The sequence below is a fragment of the Terrapene carolina genome, unplaced genomic scaffold (assembly GCF_002925995.2).
Source record: "Terrapene carolina triunguis isolate 2854851 unplaced genomic scaffold, T_m_triunguis-2.0 Scaffold166, whole genome shotgun sequence".
Lineage (NCBI taxonomy): Eukaryota > Metazoa > Chordata > Testudines > Emydidae > Terrapene > Terrapene triunguis.
Window position 1 is genome coordinate 2,474,217 of NW_020664517.1, and position 17,752 is coordinate 2,491,968.

The 17,752-nt window shown below is 46.6% G+C and overlaps 1 protein-coding gene across 1 annotated transcript in view; it reads right to left on the reverse strand.

Annotated features, from left to right (window-relative positions):
• Window positions 1-17,752, reverse strand: part of LOC113406944 (hydrocephalus-inducing protein homolog) — a 359,446-nt gene that overhangs the window by 313,941 nt on the left and 27,753 nt on the right. Inside the window, 1 exon segment of the mRNA XM_029912029.1 lies at window positions 13,537-13,661. Coding sequence (XP_029767889.1) covers window positions 13,537-13,661 — 125 coding nt within the window.

A 17,752-nucleotide genomic window follows, 5' to 3' on the forward strand; every position in this document is an offset into this window, starting at 1 on the left:
GGGGTACAGGGTGCTGGCTCTGGGATGGGGGTCAGGGCTGGGGCAGGAGGTTGGGGTGCAGGAGGCGGTACAGGGTGCTGGCTCTGGGAGGGGGATTCCACCGGGCAGCACTTACCGCTGGTAGCTCCTAGTCGGTGGCGGCTGCAGCAAGGCTAAGACAGGCTCCCTGACTACCCTGACCCCACACCACTCCCAGAAGGGGCCAACGTGCCCCTGGGGGGAAAGGGGAGGCACGTGGCACAGGTGTGGCTGAGTCCAACTATCCTTAAAGGCCCAGCCAACCTGTGACAAGCCCAATCAGAGATCCATACATCTCAGGGACAGAAAGTGGCCATTCTGATCATCTAGTCTGACCCTCTGCATCACGCAGGCCAGAGATTTCACCCACTGATTCCTGCACCTAGCCCAACAACTCCTGGTCAAATTAGAGTGTGTGACTTAGAAACACGGCCAGTCCTCATTGTAAGACCCCTAGTGATGGGGAATTGGTCCCGTAAAGTGCTGAGCTCTCTGAAGTCAATACAACTTGCGAGCACTCAGCACCTCAGTCAACTGAACTCTAGTGAATTCAGGTATTCAGGGACACAGAATGCAACAAGGCGAAGGCCCGTATCAACACGCCCATACTTCACATTTGTGTCCACTAGTAGACTCAAGAAGGAGCATTGTGCAGGCACATAGTGTGACAGGGAAGGGCAAACTCCAAAGGAAACAGAGAGAAAAATGTTTCAAGATCAATGGGATTTTTATATTCTTTAAAAACAAGTTCCTGGAAGCCATCGATTGCAACACCAGCTCCACGAGACAGATGAGGAAGCCTTTGGTGGAAGGCAGATTCTTCACATGACTTTTTTTATTTAAGAAGCCGTTTGAGTTCTGGGAAGTTGTTGACTCAACAGGTGAGGTGACTAGCACAGCAAGATAACATCTGTCTGGGATTTTTACAACTATATCTGGCTAAAACCTCCTAACGGGTCCCGCAGACCCTTTAGCCCAGCACTAGTGTGCAGCTAATCTGTTTCCATTTTGCTCAGCTGATAGCACTCTCCCCTATTGCCAAGAAAGGCAGGGGACAAGGGCTCTAACTCAGTGGTGACCCAACAGCTTATTACCGTGGGAATGCTGCATTTGTAGACAAGCTGTAGATTGGATTAGCCTGAAGTGCTGCACATTAGATTAAACAGGGGGGACCTCTGTTGTACCTCTGTGGCTATCCAGGTAGAAGTTAATGCTCCCATGGAATATTTCAAAGACAAAGAATTCCAGCACCCAGGACAGCATATTTTCTCCCAGCAATGGAATTACTAATGATTAGGAGGAGGGCAAGACATTGCAGAGTACAGCAGATTTGCCCAGATGGTCACTATACTACTGGAATCTCTCTCATTGCTTTGGGAAGCACAACCAATTATTTTGAGCATAGAAGAAGCTGAGTACCTCAAAATTTTTGTATCATTAGCCACGGAACCTCACGCCCACCCTGTATGTAAAATGGCACTAATTTTAATGTTGATAAGATTCCCTTTCATCTATTGTTAAAGCAACAGTCTTGTTCTGCTTTCATCCTTGCCAGTCATGCATATTATATACTGTAGTTACCCACCATTCCCACCAAATTTGAATGGCTCTAATGTCACATCAAACTTGCTATCATTCTGCTGCAGGTTGAAGAACTCCATGGCAGTCTCCTAATTAGTGCCTGTGGAAATAAGCCTTAATATTTCCTATGATCTCATAGTTAATTCCTGGTTTCACCATTTGTGACCAAATGTCAGAAGAGATTTTTCAAGTTGGCAGTTGTCACAGCTGACTCCACGTGCTGCTTTTGCTGCAGTGCAATGGGATAGAAGATGGCAATAAAGAACTGAATTCTAATTGTAGCCAGAGGCAAGTGTTAACGCATTTTGTCTCAGAGGATAGAGTTCTGGCCAGTTCTAATCCTTGCTCTGATGCTATTCCCTGGGTGAGGTAACCAAGAGTCATTGCAACAGTGGATGTAAAGATTCTCTATACAGCTCTTGGACAGCTATCTATGAAAAGTGCCTTGTTGCACATTTTTTCTATTACATGGCCTCAAGCAAATCAGTGTCCATTCCACAGCATTCCCCTGGGCTCAAAGGAAGGACACAAACAAGGGTCCAGGTGGTGAAGTGTCATGGGACTATGACGCTCACCCCAGATGGCGATACAGATAACATAATGAGTCTGGCACCAGCTTCTTGTGCTCAAGTCACAAAGGCAGAAGTCTGATCTCATCATGCTCATGTTTAACCCTTTGAAGCTTGATGTTGGAATTGATGTGATGTACTAAGGGCCTGGGACTGGCCCCCTGAGGGAGTGCTTCTTTCTCTGTACCATATTGCCACAGGATGACAGTCAGCTGGGACAATCAAGATGGACCCCACTCATTATAAAAGATGGGGCAACTGGCAGGCCCCAGGACTCTAGAACTCACTCCCCACTTGTTCCAAAAGAGCCCATGCTGCAACAGATCTGTTTGAGTGGGATTTTGGAGAGGGCTGATGGTGCGCTTCCCTCACTAATGAAGGGGCAGAAAGGAGTTTCTGTAGGTATCTGCCCGTTGCAATGATTACTTTAATACTGCTGGGACATTACTGAGCTATTGATGATATTAGGGTGCCTAGAGCCTTGTATAGGTATCTTTTTATTATTTTAAATCCAAATAAACAAACAAGAAACAATGAATGAGTGTCATCTGATTTTAGCAGTGGGAATGTCAAACCTTCCTGTACATACGGGATCGAGTGGACATTCCTATCAGCCCTTCTAAAGAAGCATCAGATTCATATAAGCTCTCCCACAAACTGGAGACAATTAGGGCTTTAATTTCAAAGGATGCAGAAGAGGATGAAAGGGGTGCCCCAGATGTAGCAGTGATGTAGTGCCACATTGTGCTTTACTCTTGCAAGGAGCTTTTCCCCACCCCTTGTAGTCCAGTGCAGTAAAGGGCAGTGGTGCGCCCCTAAGCGCAAAGATTACACAAGGATAATTCAGTACCCTGAAGGGAGCAGGGAGTGGTGGGGAGGAAGCAGGACCATGTCCCCAGAAACCCTTGAACCTGTTAACAATGTTAGTCTGGCTCAGGGTGAAGTAGCACAGCAGCTGTGCTTCCCTGATTGAGGTACAGTGACACTTACAGCTGGGGAAGTGCTCAAGACAGTTACCTTTTTCCGTAACTGGTGTTCTTTGAGAGGTGTTGCTCATGTCCATTCCATTGTAGGTGTGTGCACTCACCACACGCACCGGTGCCGCAAGCTGACCGCTGCCCCCACCCTCAGTTCATTATTGCCAGAAACTCTGGCAGTTGGGAAGGAGGGTGGGTCATGGAATGGACATGAGCAACACATCCCGAAGCACACCAGTTACGGAAAAAGGCAACTGTTTTTTCTTCTTCGAGTGCTTGCTCATGTCCATTCCATTGTAGGTGACTCCCAAACAGTACCACCGGAGGCTGGTAGGAGTTCATGGACGTGTCGATTGCAACACAGCTCTGCCAAATCCAGTGTCATCTCTGGCTTGCTGGGTGATGGCGTAGTGCGCCGTGAACGTGTGTACCGAGGACCATGTCGCGGCCCTGCAGATGTCCTGGACAGGGACATGCACCAGGAAGGCAGCCGAGGACACTTGAGCCCTAGTCAAGTGAGCCTTCACTATAGGCGGTGGTTCGGCCCAAGCCAGCTCATAACAGGTCTGGATTCAGGTGGTGATCCAATTCGAGATCCTCTGTGAGGACGCTGGGAGACTCTTCATCCTGTCCGCTGTTGCGATAAAGAGCCGGGTCGACCTGTGGAAGGGCTTGGTGTGCTCCAGGTAGAACGCCAGGGCGCACCAGACATACAAAGTGTATAGCTGCCAGTGACCCAGTAGCCTGAAGCAAACCCGGGCAGTGGTGAGCTTGTAGCATGGTGGCGCTGCGCTGGACCTGGGTCCTGGAGCAGCCCTTGATGAGCCAGTCGTTGAGGTACAGGTTAATCTGGATACCCTGACATCTGAGATAAGCCGCCACCACGACATGCACTTGATGAACACCCTTGGCACTGTTGCTAGGCCGAATGGAAGCACTGCAAACTGGTAGTGGACAGTCCCCACCGTGAAATGCAAAAAAGGCCTGTGTCTGTGAAATATTGATATGTGAAAGTAGGCGTCCTTCAAATCAAGGGCGGCGTACCAGTCTCCCGGATCCAGGGAAGGAAGGAAGGAGGCCAGGGAGTCCATACGAAACTTCAACTTCTTGAGATACTTGTTGAGGCCTCGCAGGTCCCTAGGAGGGCTGGTTGGCCGAGTCGGCAATGACAATGCCTGGCTGGGCTCAGGAGATTTACTACCCCGCAAGGGTCTATGCTCCTCCCCAGACTTTCCCTTTGACACACAGGAGGTTGGGGAATGCCCTCTCCCCGGGTGCTTCTTTTGCTTCTTCGCCAGCACTGGGGACTGGGACCGGTGCTGGGAGGCCGGTGCCAGGGGTGCAGTTCACATTGATGCTGTCGTACTTTGTGCCAAGTCCGATTTTTGCAGCTCATAGACCGGCACAAGGGCCAACTCCAGGAGGAGCACTCAGTCTTATGTCCCACTCCTTTTTTGTCCTGGGCTTGAAGCTCTTACAAATGCAACACTTATCACTGAAATGGGCGTCTCCCAAACACTTCAAGCAACTTTGATGAGGGTCACTAATTGGCATAGGCTTCCACAAGTGATCACAAGGCTTAAAGCCTGGGGAGCGGAACATGCCCTGTCCCTGGGCTAAGTCCTGGAGGGGACTATCTAAGCTATCTTACAACACTAACACTAACTAGCTATTAAGAAGACAAAGAACATAAGAATGGCCCTACTGGGTCAGACCAAAGGTCCATCGAGCCCAGTATCCTGTCTTCCAACAGTGACCAGTGCCAGGTGCCCCAGAGGGAATGAACAGAACAGGTAATCATCAAGTGATCCATCCCCTGTCGCTCATTCCCAGCTTCTGGCAAACAGAGGCTAGGGACACCATTCCTGCCCATCAGCCATGGATGGACCTCTCCTCCATGAATTTATCTAGTTCTTTTTTGAACCCTGTTATGGTCTTGGCCTTCACAACATCCTCCGGCAAGGAATTCCACAGGTTGACTGTGCAAAGAAATACTTCCTTTTATTTGTTTTAAACCTGCTGCCTATTAATTTCATTTGGTGACCCCTAGAATATCAGGGTTGGAAGGGACCTCAGGAGGTCATCTAATCCAACCCCCTGCTCAAAGCAGGACCAATCGCCAGACAGATTTTTGTCCCAGATCCCTAAATGGCTCCCTTAAGGATTGAACTCACAATCCTGGGTTTAGCAGGCCAATGCTCAAACCACTGAGCTATCCCTCCCCAACTTCTTGTGTTATGAGAAGTAGTAAACAACACTTCCTTACCTACTGTCTCTACACCAGTCATGATTTTATAGACCTCAATCATATCTCCCCTTAGCCGTCTCTTTTCCAAGCTGAAATGTCCCAGTCTTATTAATCTCTCCTCATACGGAAGCCATTCAATACCCCTAATCATTTTTGTTGCCCTTTTCTGAACCTTTTCCAATTCCAATATATCTTTTTGAGATGGGGCGATCACATCTGCACACAGTATTCAAGGTGTGGGTGTACCATGGATTTATATAGAGGCAACATGATCTTTTCTGTCCTATTATCTAGCCCTTTCTTAATTATTCCCATCATTCTGTTTGCTTCTTTGACTGCCGCTGCGCATTGAGTGGATGTTTTCAGAGAACTATCCACAATGACTCCAAGATCTTTTTCTTGGGTGGTAACAGCTAATTTAGACCCCATCATTTTATACGTATAGTTGGGATTATGCTTTCCAATGTGCATCACTTTGCATTTATCAACATTAAATTTCATCTGCCATTTTGTTGCCCAGTCACCCAGTTTTAAGAGATCCTTTTGTAGCTCTTCGCAGTCTGCGTGGGTCTTAGCTATCTTTAGTAATTTTGTATCAGAAGAACTACTTATCTAACTATTTACAACACTAAGAGAAAATAACTGGGTAACTAAGCGCTTGCCAAAGCAAGGAGACATTCCAGCACCGTCACTGGCAGTAAGAAAGAACTGAGGTGGGAGGAGCCGGCAGCGCCCCTTATACTGAGGTATACGCACACCACTCCAGAGGGTGCTAGAGCTGGTCCCCTACGGATACCACTGAGGGAAACACTTCCAGCACTGGTGCATGTGGCAAGTGCACACACCTACAATGGAATGGACATGAGCAAGCACTCAAAGAAGAACTCCCAGGTTACACCTTCAAGGCACATCTAAGCCCTTGAGCTTGTGCACACAAGATGATATTCTTTGAAGTTTCCTTAGTTTGGGTCCAAACAGAGGACAGAAATCAATCTGAATTTGTAGGAGGGCGAACATTTGATTGCAAGACCTCACGATGGGAGGGCCATTGCGGTATTTCCTTTCCAGGAGGACACTCCATAGCTGCAGTAACACAGGTTACAGCAGGATTCATCCAGCCTGGCAAAGGCTGCTATAAGCCTCGAATGCTGACAGTAACACTGGGCATTCTCTGAGGGTATGTCTACACTACAGGATTAATCCGAATTTAGATAATTCGAATTTGGGAAACAGATTGTATAAATTCGATTGTGCGCGGCCACACTAAGCACATTAATTCGGTTTTTAACCACATTAATTCGGTGGTGTGCGGCCACACTACCCCATTAATTTTAACCACATTAATTCGGTGGTGTGCGGCCACACTACCCCTAATTCGAATTAACAAAATCGATTTTGGTGCTACTCCGCTCGTCGGGGTGGAGTACAGAAATCGATTTTAAGTGCCCTTTAATTCGAAGTAACTGGCTCCGTTGTGTGGACGGGTTAAGGATTAATTCGGATTAACGCAGCTAAATCCGAATTAAAGTCGTAGTGTAGACCAGGCCTGAGACTCTGCTCTTTCAGCAGCCCTTGGAGCAATTCATCAAATAACTGATGCAGAGTAGCCCTTTTCTTATTCTGTGCACGTGGATCCATGAAGTAGCTGCCAACAGCCCAGGTCTGCTAATAACAGTGAACCAGGCTAAATTTGCCTTAATGGAGCATTAACGAAGGGACTGTCAGGTTTCTAGACGCTCCGCAAGACAAGTAGGGTGTAAATCTGCCAAATACCCAGACACCGGCTAGCTCTACTCGGGAGCAATTCCAGCTAGACTAAGGGCACGGCTACACTTGCGGATTTAGAGCGCTGGGAATTAAACCCGCCTTTGGAGAGCGCGGTAGGGAAAGCGCTGCAGTCTGTCCACACTGACAGCTGACAGCACACTGGCGTGGCCACATTTGCAGCACTTGCAGCGGCATTGGGAGTGGTGCATTGTGGGCAGCTATCCCAGCATGCAAGTGACTGCAACATGCTTTTCAAATGGTGGGGGTGGGGTGGAGTGTGACAGGGAGTGTGTTGTGTGTATGTGGGGGGAGAGAGAGTGGGTTTTTGGGGGGCTGAGAGTGTGTCAGCATGCTGTCTTGTAAGTTCAGCCCGCCGCCGCCGCCGCCGCCTCTCTCTCACTCACTCACTCACTCACTCACTCAAAGCAAACAGTAAATGTTTGCTTTTTCCTCGGAGCTGATAAGCAGCCGGCTTCTCTGAAACGGAGCTTTGAAAGGGCATTTCCACATTCCTGCAGCCGATTTCACAACAATGACAAGAGTGGCCACTTGACTTAAGGGGATTATGGGATGTTTCCGGAGGCCGATCAGAGCGCAGTAACGCAACACCTCGTTCACACTGGCGCCGTGGCGCTCCAGCGGGGGCGCAGCAAACGTTATTCCACTGGCCGAGGTGGAGAACCAGCAGCGCTGTAGCTGCGGCGTCAGAGCGCTCTACGTGCCTTGCCAGTGTGGACAGGGAGTGAGCTAAGGCGCCCGGGGCTGCTTTATTGCACTGTAACTTGCAAGTGTAGCCAAGGCCTTACATTGCAAACCTGAGTGAGCTGTGTGACGCTACTCCCCATATTCTTCATAGAGATATTGTTATGATATGAATATGGCATAACTAAGATGTGTTTTATGCAAGATGGATCATGTGAGGTATCATTGGAAAGGTCATGATTTACTGGATATGATTATCCTATTTGTATGCATGTATCATTTCTGTATCTGACGTTAGGAATATTGACTATGTAACAATTACAACTATGTTTACACTTGGGGAACACCCACCAGACAGTATGTAATCAGCCTAGATGGGCCAATAGGAAGGACAATAGGACTTTGAAGATGTTAATCTCCCACCTTCCTGAGAAGTTTCCTGGGATGCTACTTTGACACTGCAGGGTCATGTGATCATGTCACCTGGTACTGGATTCCATCTTGGACTTCTGGTATTTTTCCACTGAGGTGGGGGGGAACACACTGAGAGAGAGAAAGGATTCCTGCCATATGTAAATCCTATTTAAGGCAGGGAAGTGAAGTAATCAAGGTTCTTCTCCACTGCCTCCCTGCCCAAGAAGGAAGATTGCTGAAAACATCTGAAGAAACAAAGGAACTAAGCTGCGGGGGGGCGGGGGGGGAGAGCAGGGCAGGGGCTGAGCCCAGGCAAGAAAGGTCTAGCCTGTGAAAGGAATCCCTGAAGATTTAAGCTGCAAGCAGTGCAGTTTACCTTCAAGAAACTCTGCAACCTGCTTGAAACAACATTTAGAGTGAGAATTTGCTACTATTAACCAGTTCTCAGTGGTGGCAGATGACAGAACAAGGAGCAATGGTCTCAAGTTGCAGTGGGGGAGGTCTAGGTTGGATATTAGGAAACACTATTTCACTAGGAGGCTGGTGAAGCACTGGAATGTGTTACCTAGGGAGGTGGTGGAGTCTCCTTCCTTGGAGGTTTTTAAGGCCCGGCTTGACAAAGCCCTGGCTGGGATGATTTAGTTGGGAATTGGTCCTGCTTTGAGCAGGGGGTTGGACTAGATGACCTCCTGAGGTCCCTTCCAACCCTGATATTCTATGATTCTATGATTCTATGAGTTAATTTAGTGTATTAAGCTTAGTTTGCGTGTTTTGTTTTATTTGCTCAGTAATTTGCTTTGATCTGTTTGCTATCATTATAATCACTTAAAATTTATTCTTTGTAGTTAATAAACTTGTTTTATTTTCTTAAACCCAGTTTGTGCAATTCATAACTGGCGGGGAGGGTAAAAACCTGTGCATCTCTTCCCCCACACTGAGGGAGGGGGAGGATTTCATGAGCTTACGCTGTACAGTTTTCTGTGCAGCACAAGACAAGACAATTTGGGGTTTACTCTCCAAAGGGGGAGTGCACATGAGTGCTGGGCAATTTGCTAGCTGAGTCTTCCCCTGCAGAGCTGATTGCAGACTCTGTGTGGTTCTGCTGCTGGGTGTGTCCCTACCTGTGTGTGCTGGAGGAGGCTGGAGAGCCTGGCTCAGGAAAACAGTGTAAGGGAGCCCAGGCTGGTGGAGCAGGCAGGCTCAGTACATCAGGCAGCACCCTGGAAGGGGGGTCCAACCCGTCACACTATGCATCACTCATGTACTTGGGAAAGCCACTTTCTGAAGATCTCCATTCAACAGGAGGCAGAACAGCACTGCAACCGATCTTTATTTAAAATAAAGGTTTTTGATCATGCCTTTCATCCTCAGAGCCAGCTCTCCTTTCAGCTTTGTTCTCTCCTACTTTTCACCATCACGTCTGATTCTGCCCCCATGGAAGTGAGCTGGAATTGGCTAAGGTTTCGCAGTGCTGCAATGCTGTCATAAGAAAATCCTCTGAGCAACTACTCCTTTCGTTGCCAATAAAGTCATCTAAGTATATGGTATCTGTCAGGCTGTGAATGAGCTGAGTGAACCATGTGGTCAGGACTTTTCTAATTAGCCACAAAGATTAATATATTGGCACTGGAAGCCCAAGAGATACTAGGACTAATAGTCAGCAGTTCTGGTGCTGTCAGTACTGGGAGAAATTCCAGTGCTGCACAATGAATCTCTTGAATGTAGCAGCACCTATTGGCACGAGCTCTGTGATTGAAACTGACCCCTCTGCACAAGGCCTATGCAACACTTACATCCTGCTTAAGCCCCATTTTAGAGAGCTAAAGTAGTATGTGCTCCTCGTGTTAGGGGTCTGCACGGGATAATTTAACCCTGGAGACATTATTTGTCCAGAGCAATATGCAGAAGCCTGAAATTTGTCCGTCAATGTCCAAGCCAGGAAGGATACTTTTGTAACTGTCCAACCAGCAGGCCAAATTCAGTGATGACTCCTGGTCACGTGCCACTTCAGGTACGTTGCGCATATGCTAAGAAAAAGTGAATATGCAAAACCCTTTCAAAGCGGTACTACTGGACCCAGAGAATTCTCTCTGCTAGAGCAGTCTGCTGCTTACCATACAGGGTGATGAACTGGGATTTTCAGTGGCTCTTAAGGGGGGCTTAAACTGCTTTCACTTCAAATCCTAGAGTGGATTTTTCAAAGTGATTAAGGAGCACAGGTCCCACTGAAAGTCAACAGAAGAGGAAGCCCCACTGCTTGGAACATTTAAAAGACTAATGATTAGTTGTATTTCATGCCACAACTTTCAGTTGTATGTTGTAAGCTCTTTGGGGCAAGGACCTTTTCTTTGTATTTGTCTATGTGGCGAGTTAGTGTGGGGCAAGCCAGGCTGCGGATCTACCGTGTGCTAGCTTGCGGCACACTCACTGGCCACGTGGCCCCTGCTACTGTGCAGTAAAAGTTCCGTAGTGCACATTGATGTACGGCAGTCAGTGCACGTCAGGCTCTGGTGCGCTGTAGATTCACACCCTGGCTTGCCATGAATTAATTCACCATGTAGCAAGACCTGATTAATAGAACTTTTAACATTATTATGGTAATTTATAGTAGCATCCACTATTTTCTAAGTGCCTTCCAACTACTCAAGAAGATCTCAAAGAGCTCACAATCTAATTAATATGTCCGGGCCAAATCTTGACTTCCTCCCACATGAGAAGCTCCACACTTGCTTGAGTGACACTAAGGACAGATTTGGCTCAACACTGGCAGATATTAAATAATGTAACAATAACATAACAGATGGTAGCCCCTCTCTAAATCACATTAACAACTGGAAGACCCAACGAGAATATAAGTTAGTGAGGAATTGAAGAAAAACAATAAAGCAAGGAAAATGCATCACAATGTACTGAAGTGCCATTTAGTCTTTATAGTTTGTATTTCACTAGAAAATGATCTGTTGTGCAGTTTTGTAAGAGAGACGTGCCTGCGTTTGGTTTGCGAGTTACGGGTGTATGACTCAGCGCAGTATAAATTAGCAAGGGTCTGCTGTGTTAGGTTGTGTAATGGAATCTCGGCTGCTCTGTAATACACTTGCAATAAGCAGCTTTTGAGACTGATTAATAGCTGAAATGAAATTGAAGCATTTAATCAATCTCTGCAGTCATCTACTTCTTTTTATGCTACAAAGCAACAGAAATGATCCCTTAATTTTTCCCTTGTTCTTTATCTCTCTGTTGTTTTGCTTTAATGAATTTAGTGCTATTCAAAGGTGTCACAGTGATGGGGAGTGAAGTCCTGTATTTATCTACAGAACGTGCAGTGCAGGCTTCCCCCACATCACTCCTCGAACGTATTTCAACCCCAGTGAGGAAGGACCACCTCCTGGGCGAGTGAGACACTAGTTCTATCTATCTCTGTGGCCCGTCCACTCTTATCTCCTTTGTGAGGAGCAGCTGTTAGGGGTGCTGGAAGCCATTGAACCAAACTGTAAACCTCAATATAATGGAAACCACTTCAAGCCAGGGGGTGCAGCAGCACCCCCAGCACCACTAGTTCCAGCACCTATGCCAGCTGTTGTGGGGGATCAGATTAGATGAAGGGGGTTTCTGTGCATTAAGAATCAGATTGAAAACCTCAGTCCTGGGCCTGATTCTGATCTCATTTATAAGTCAGGTGTTACCCCTATTGAAATCAAAGGGGTTACACCAATGTAGAAATGGTGTGTGGTTAGGCCTCATGGCACTTCCACTATTTCTCAAAATATCCAGGTAGTTTTATCATTAGCATCTTTGATACATAAGGATACAACTCCCCCCCTCTTTCCCCACAACCCAGATCTCCAACTCAGCTAGTTCTAATTTACACTGTGAAGGATCTGGTCCTTTGTTTTTTATCCTCTAGCTTCATTAAGGAAGCAGTGAAAATGGTGCACACATACAAATGAGGCATTTCAGTTGCTTTCCATCTGGAACTTTAATGCCTTTCTTTTAAAGGACAGTGTCATCAAAAGAAGAAAGTATAAGACTGAACAATTCTCAGTCAGGGTACCAGAAAATGCCAAATATTAAATAAAGGCATTAAGGCAGATAGCACTAGAAAGGTTAGTCTGAACACATCAAAGCTTCTTACCAATCCATATAGATTTGGGACAAATAGAACAATTTCTTACATTTCATGGCGTTAACCTCATTAATGGAGATCAGGCTTCTCAGGAACAAGAATTAGGAATAAGGGACAGAAGATGACCTCTCCTTCAGACAAAGGTAAATGCACCAATGATTCTTTACTGATACTGAGATTTATTTGGTCAGCCAGCACAAATCCTCATTCCTTCTGGAACATGATGACCAGAAGGGTGTTAACTTGCCTCATCACACAAATCAAAGTAACTTGTAACACTTATTCTGCAACATGTTCTCCAGCTCAATGTTGGGCTGATTTACACAACTGACAAGCTTCTATTCCTGTCCTTCGCGGTTTATTCCCTATCACACCAAACTTTGGGCCTGATCTTTTGAGGGGATGAGCACTTTCTTCAGCATGCTGAGGGACCTCAGCTTCTACATACTTCAAAACTGGTCTTGGTATGAGGGGCATCTGGGGGAAAACATGAGGAAGGGGTCCATGGAGGGTGGCATGGAAGGAGTCAAGGGAATGGGAAGGGGCACAACAAAGAACATGCAGAAGATGTGGGGATAAGGAGAGGAACAGGTAGCCAGTGTTTAAACTTATCACTTTTTTGGTTTAAAATGAAGGACTTAAAGATTTCAGTGTAGATAAAAGCCCCCTTTTCTTTCCCACACCAACTACCCTCAAAGAATAAGTTACTAGAAGACTCCAAAATCCTATTTCCTATTCAAGGGATCCATTTCCATTAATCCCCTAGTCACCAACTATTTTGACCTTGACTTCGATTTGGATACAATCGAGCTGGTAAAGTTACATTTGGATGGGTGGGGGCAATAGCGAGTGATGAAGGATTACATCACTATGTAGCACGACAGAACCCCAGGCATGGACCAAGATCGCATTGTGCTCAGCGCAGACAAATATGTACAGGCTGAATCCTTTGACTGTTCATTTCCAGGCACTTGAATGTTTCGAGGTCTGAAAAGGGGCAGTTTGTATAAAGCCATTTTAATATTATTTTGGGGCATTGGCTGGTCTCCACTGAAACACGCTACCAGCCTTAACTCTTTTTTAACCCCAGGTTTTTGATTGCAAATATATGGAGTACTTACACAGCACAGAACTTACCGGTGTCATAATGAACAATCAGGTCCTTGGAGTGATCACCTATCTCCAGCGGCTGGAACTCTACCGTTAGCTGCATGGTCTCCCCTACACCCAGTGTCCCAATGCAGGGCTCTACAGAGAAAGGGCTGCAACACAATGAAAATGACACATCAGGCCTAAACTGGGATACACCCTTTGGTGGCTAGCAGACATGCAAACTGATTATTAGGCCTGGTTCTCCTTTGTTACACCTGTGTACATTAGGAGGCGCTTAAATCAGGGTTTGTAAGATCAGAATCTGGCTCATTGACCCCAACTTTCTGCAGAGATCTCACACCTCAAATTACTACTCCGATGTAATTGGTCTGTAATCAAATTAATTCCCCTCCCCCAGCCCCTTGTAAATTTCCATTTGTATGGGATGATTCTGTGATGGTCTACAGAGTTCTAGAATCAGGCCCACTGAGTCCCATTCTAGCAGCTACTAAAAAAAAATGAGTCAGCAAGTGTAACCCACACACCTTCTGGGTGTGGTGTCCTGTCCCATCTAGTGGCACTAAGACCCCGTAGAGAGAGGAAGCGATTAAGTCTGCTCTACAGCCGTAACTAATAGCTAGTTGGCTTTTAGCTCATGTGGTAGAGACTCATGCATTTAGCTTCAGAGGTCCCAGGTTCGGTCCCACCCCCTGATGACTGGGGTCTATCAGCATAACAACTGGGGGCTCATCCAGGATTTCCCCTGGGAAGTCTCTGAAGCTTAAGATATGTTTCCTCAGCTAGGGGAACTATGTAACCCACATGCCTTCTGGGTGTGGTGTTCTATCCCATGTAGTGGCAATGAGATAACTTAGAGCAGTGATTCTCCAACTTTTGTACTGGTGACCCCTTTCACATAGCAAGCCTCTGAGTGCGACCCCCCTTATAAATGAAAACACTTTTTTATATATTTAACACCATTATAAATGCTGGAGGTAAAGCAGGGTTTGGGGTGGAGGCTGACAGCTCACGACTTGCCATGTAATAACCTTGCAACCTCAAGGGGTCCCAACCCCCAGTTTGAGACCCCCCTAAGGGGTCCCGACTCCCAGTTTGAGAACCCCTGACTTAGAGAGAGCGAGAGAAAGAGCTTGAGTCTGCTCTCTAGCCTTAGCTAAGAGTCAGTTAGCTTTTAGCTCATGCAATAAAGGCACATGCACTAAACTCCAGAGGTCCCTGGTTCAATCCCACCTGCTAAAGACTGGGGTCTGTCGGTGTTATACAAGCACAATTGCACAACTTTTTTTTGAAGAACACAATAATCCTAACAGCAATTAACTCACATCAGAGACTAGACTGGCTTAAAAGCTGCTTTTTTATGTGAGGTTTTTCCAGCTGATCTTTTAGACTAAATATTTTCACAAAATGAAATAATTATTAATTATTTACTGAGTACTAGCAAGGAACCTTGCATTGCACAAGGCATAAATATTGGAGATAGTCCCTCTCCCAGAAAGTCTACAACCTAGAAGGCTGACACAAAGAAGAAAAGACTGCTAGGAGACCAGAGGAGGGAATGATTAATGGGGTTTTTAATCTATAGTTTTCATTTTTTCAATTTTAAAAATATCCTGTTTATATTTAAGAAGGATCATAACCTATTGGTATTTCAGTGACAGTTAATTCTAAGAAGTAAAGGACTTGAATCAATGCAGATGAAAACTGTAGCTAGAGTAGTATCTCCGCATGTAAATAAGTCAAACAAGAGAAGAGAATACTTCAATTACAACCTCAGCAATTGAGTCTCTAGGTCATGAAGTGTCATTAACAGGAGGATTTCATTGTAAGTGAATTTAATGGGAGAGTCTCTATTTAAGCACAGGTGATGCAAGTTGTAATTCTGGATGGCAGGAATCAAGAGTTCAAGGGACACCATCATAGGACCTAACAACATCAGCCACACCATCAGGGGCTTGTTCACCTGCACATCTACCAATGCAATATACACCATCATGTTCCAGCAATGCCCCTTTGCCATGTACATTGGCCAAACCGGACAGTCTCTACGCAAAAGAATAAATGGATACAAATCAGACAGCAAGAATTGCAACATTCAAAAACCAGTAGGAGAGCACGTCAATCTCCCTGGACACTCAATAACAGACTTAAAAGTGGCAATTCTTCAACAAAAAAACTTCAAAAACAGACTTCAATGAGAAACTGCAGAACTGGAATTAATTTGCAAACTGGACATGATCAAATTAGGCCTGAATAAAGACTGGGAGTGGATGGGTCACTACAAAAAGTAATTTTCCCTCTGCTGATACTCACACCTTCTTGTCAATGGGGCAATGTCCACCTTGATTGCATTGGCCTCGTTAGCACTAAAAAAGTAATTTTCCTCTTTGTTGATATTCACCCCTTCTTGTCAACTGTTGAGAATAGGCCACTTCTACCTTAATTGAATTGGTCTCGTTAGCACTGACCCCCCCCCGCCCACTTGATAAGGCAACTCCCATCTTTTCATGTGCTGTAATATATACACTGCTTACTGTATTTTTCACTCCATGCATCTGATGAAGTGGGTTTTAGCCCACGAAAGCTTATGCCCAAATAAATTTGCTAGTCTCTAAGGTGCCACAAGGACGCCTCATTGTTTTTGCTGATACAGACATGGCTACCACTCTGAAACTTGCTAAGTGAGTTTGTAAAGAACATTGGCCATGCTTACTAGAAGTACTTGGACTGCTTAAGCTCTTTCCAATGTGTTAGAAGTCATTCAAAGAACCTGCTGTGCATTAATATTGACATAAAAACATGCTGATTTGAGCCAGAACATAATAAGGGACTCCTGGTTGATCACAGGGAAGTCTCAGCATCTTAATGTCTTGGAATCATTTTCTGGATAAGTCAGATGAAATACATTTCTGGGCAAGGACTGCCTGTTTTGTGGGGGGAGGGGCTTATGGCATCCATTGAAAGGACCAAGGTCTATTTGTGTTTAATATTTTGCTGGTAGTTAAGTTATCACCCTGAAAAGCACAATCTGGAGTGTCTCACTGCGGTTTTGAAATGCAATTCATATATAAAAACAAGGTGAACAGTTGGAGCATGGCACACGCTGAGTGTTATTGATAGGAACCCATGGACAGCTGATGAAATTGCTGGAGTTTTTGCTCATTAAGGATAAGTAGCTCCAATTAAGGGCCATTAGTCAGTGAGAGCTTTGCCACTGACTTCAATGGGAGAAGGACTGGAGCTTGCAGTTATGTCTGCACTGCAGTTGAGAGTGAGCCTCATAGCCAGACAGACAGACTCCCACTAGGAGGGCTTGAGCGAGTGCACTTAGAAATAGCAGCGTGGATGTTGTAACAACTCGCGCTCTCAAGCCCCCAGGCCTCAGCTCAGGACAGCCCAAGTCTGCACTGGAGCCACAACATCCATATTGCTATTTATAGCACACTAGCGTAAGCCTCGCTAGCTCAACTCTGGCTCCCCGGGCCGGGAGGTTCGTTCCCAGCTGCAGCGTAGCTCTATCCCAAGAGGCTGAGTGAGGAATCTTGGGCTGTTTGCTGTTGGAAAGCAGCACTGGCCATTCTGAGCCCCAATGTTAATACACTTGGATCGCCAAGTGCAGTATGATCCGCATTCCACTTGCCATGGCTGGATCCCATGAACCCCTATGACTGGTGAAAGCTGTCTTGGGCTCCCCAATAACTGCTCTTTAATGTGATGGAGGGAGTTGAATTCCTATGACTAGGCATCAGCTAAAACAGCGGTTCTCAATCGGGGAGCTGTGGCCCCCTGGGGGTCCATGAGCTCTTTTCAGGGGGACCGTGGAGCCCTGCGGCTGAGCCCCAGCGTTGAAGCTGGAAGCAGCGCTGGGCTGAAGCTGGCAGCCCACCCCCACCCTAGCCGGGAGCAGCATGGGGCTGAAGCTGGTGGCCCCCACGCCCCAGCTGGGAGCAGCCCCTCAAGCCCCCAAAGCCAGGAGCAGTGTGGGGCTGAAGTTGGCAAACCTCCCCCGCAAGCCAGGAGCCAGGAGCCCCAGCACCCCCCCTGAAGCTGAGAGCCGCACTGGGAGACCCCCCCCCCTCGCCCATACACAGCCCCAGCTACTCCTGCACCCTCAGCTACCCCTTTGCCCGCACACAGCCCTGAGCTACCTCCTCCCAGCACCCTGAGCTACCCCCCTGCCCGCACACAGCCCCTACATACCCCCTGCCCGCACACAGCCCCTAACTACCTCCTCCCAGCACCC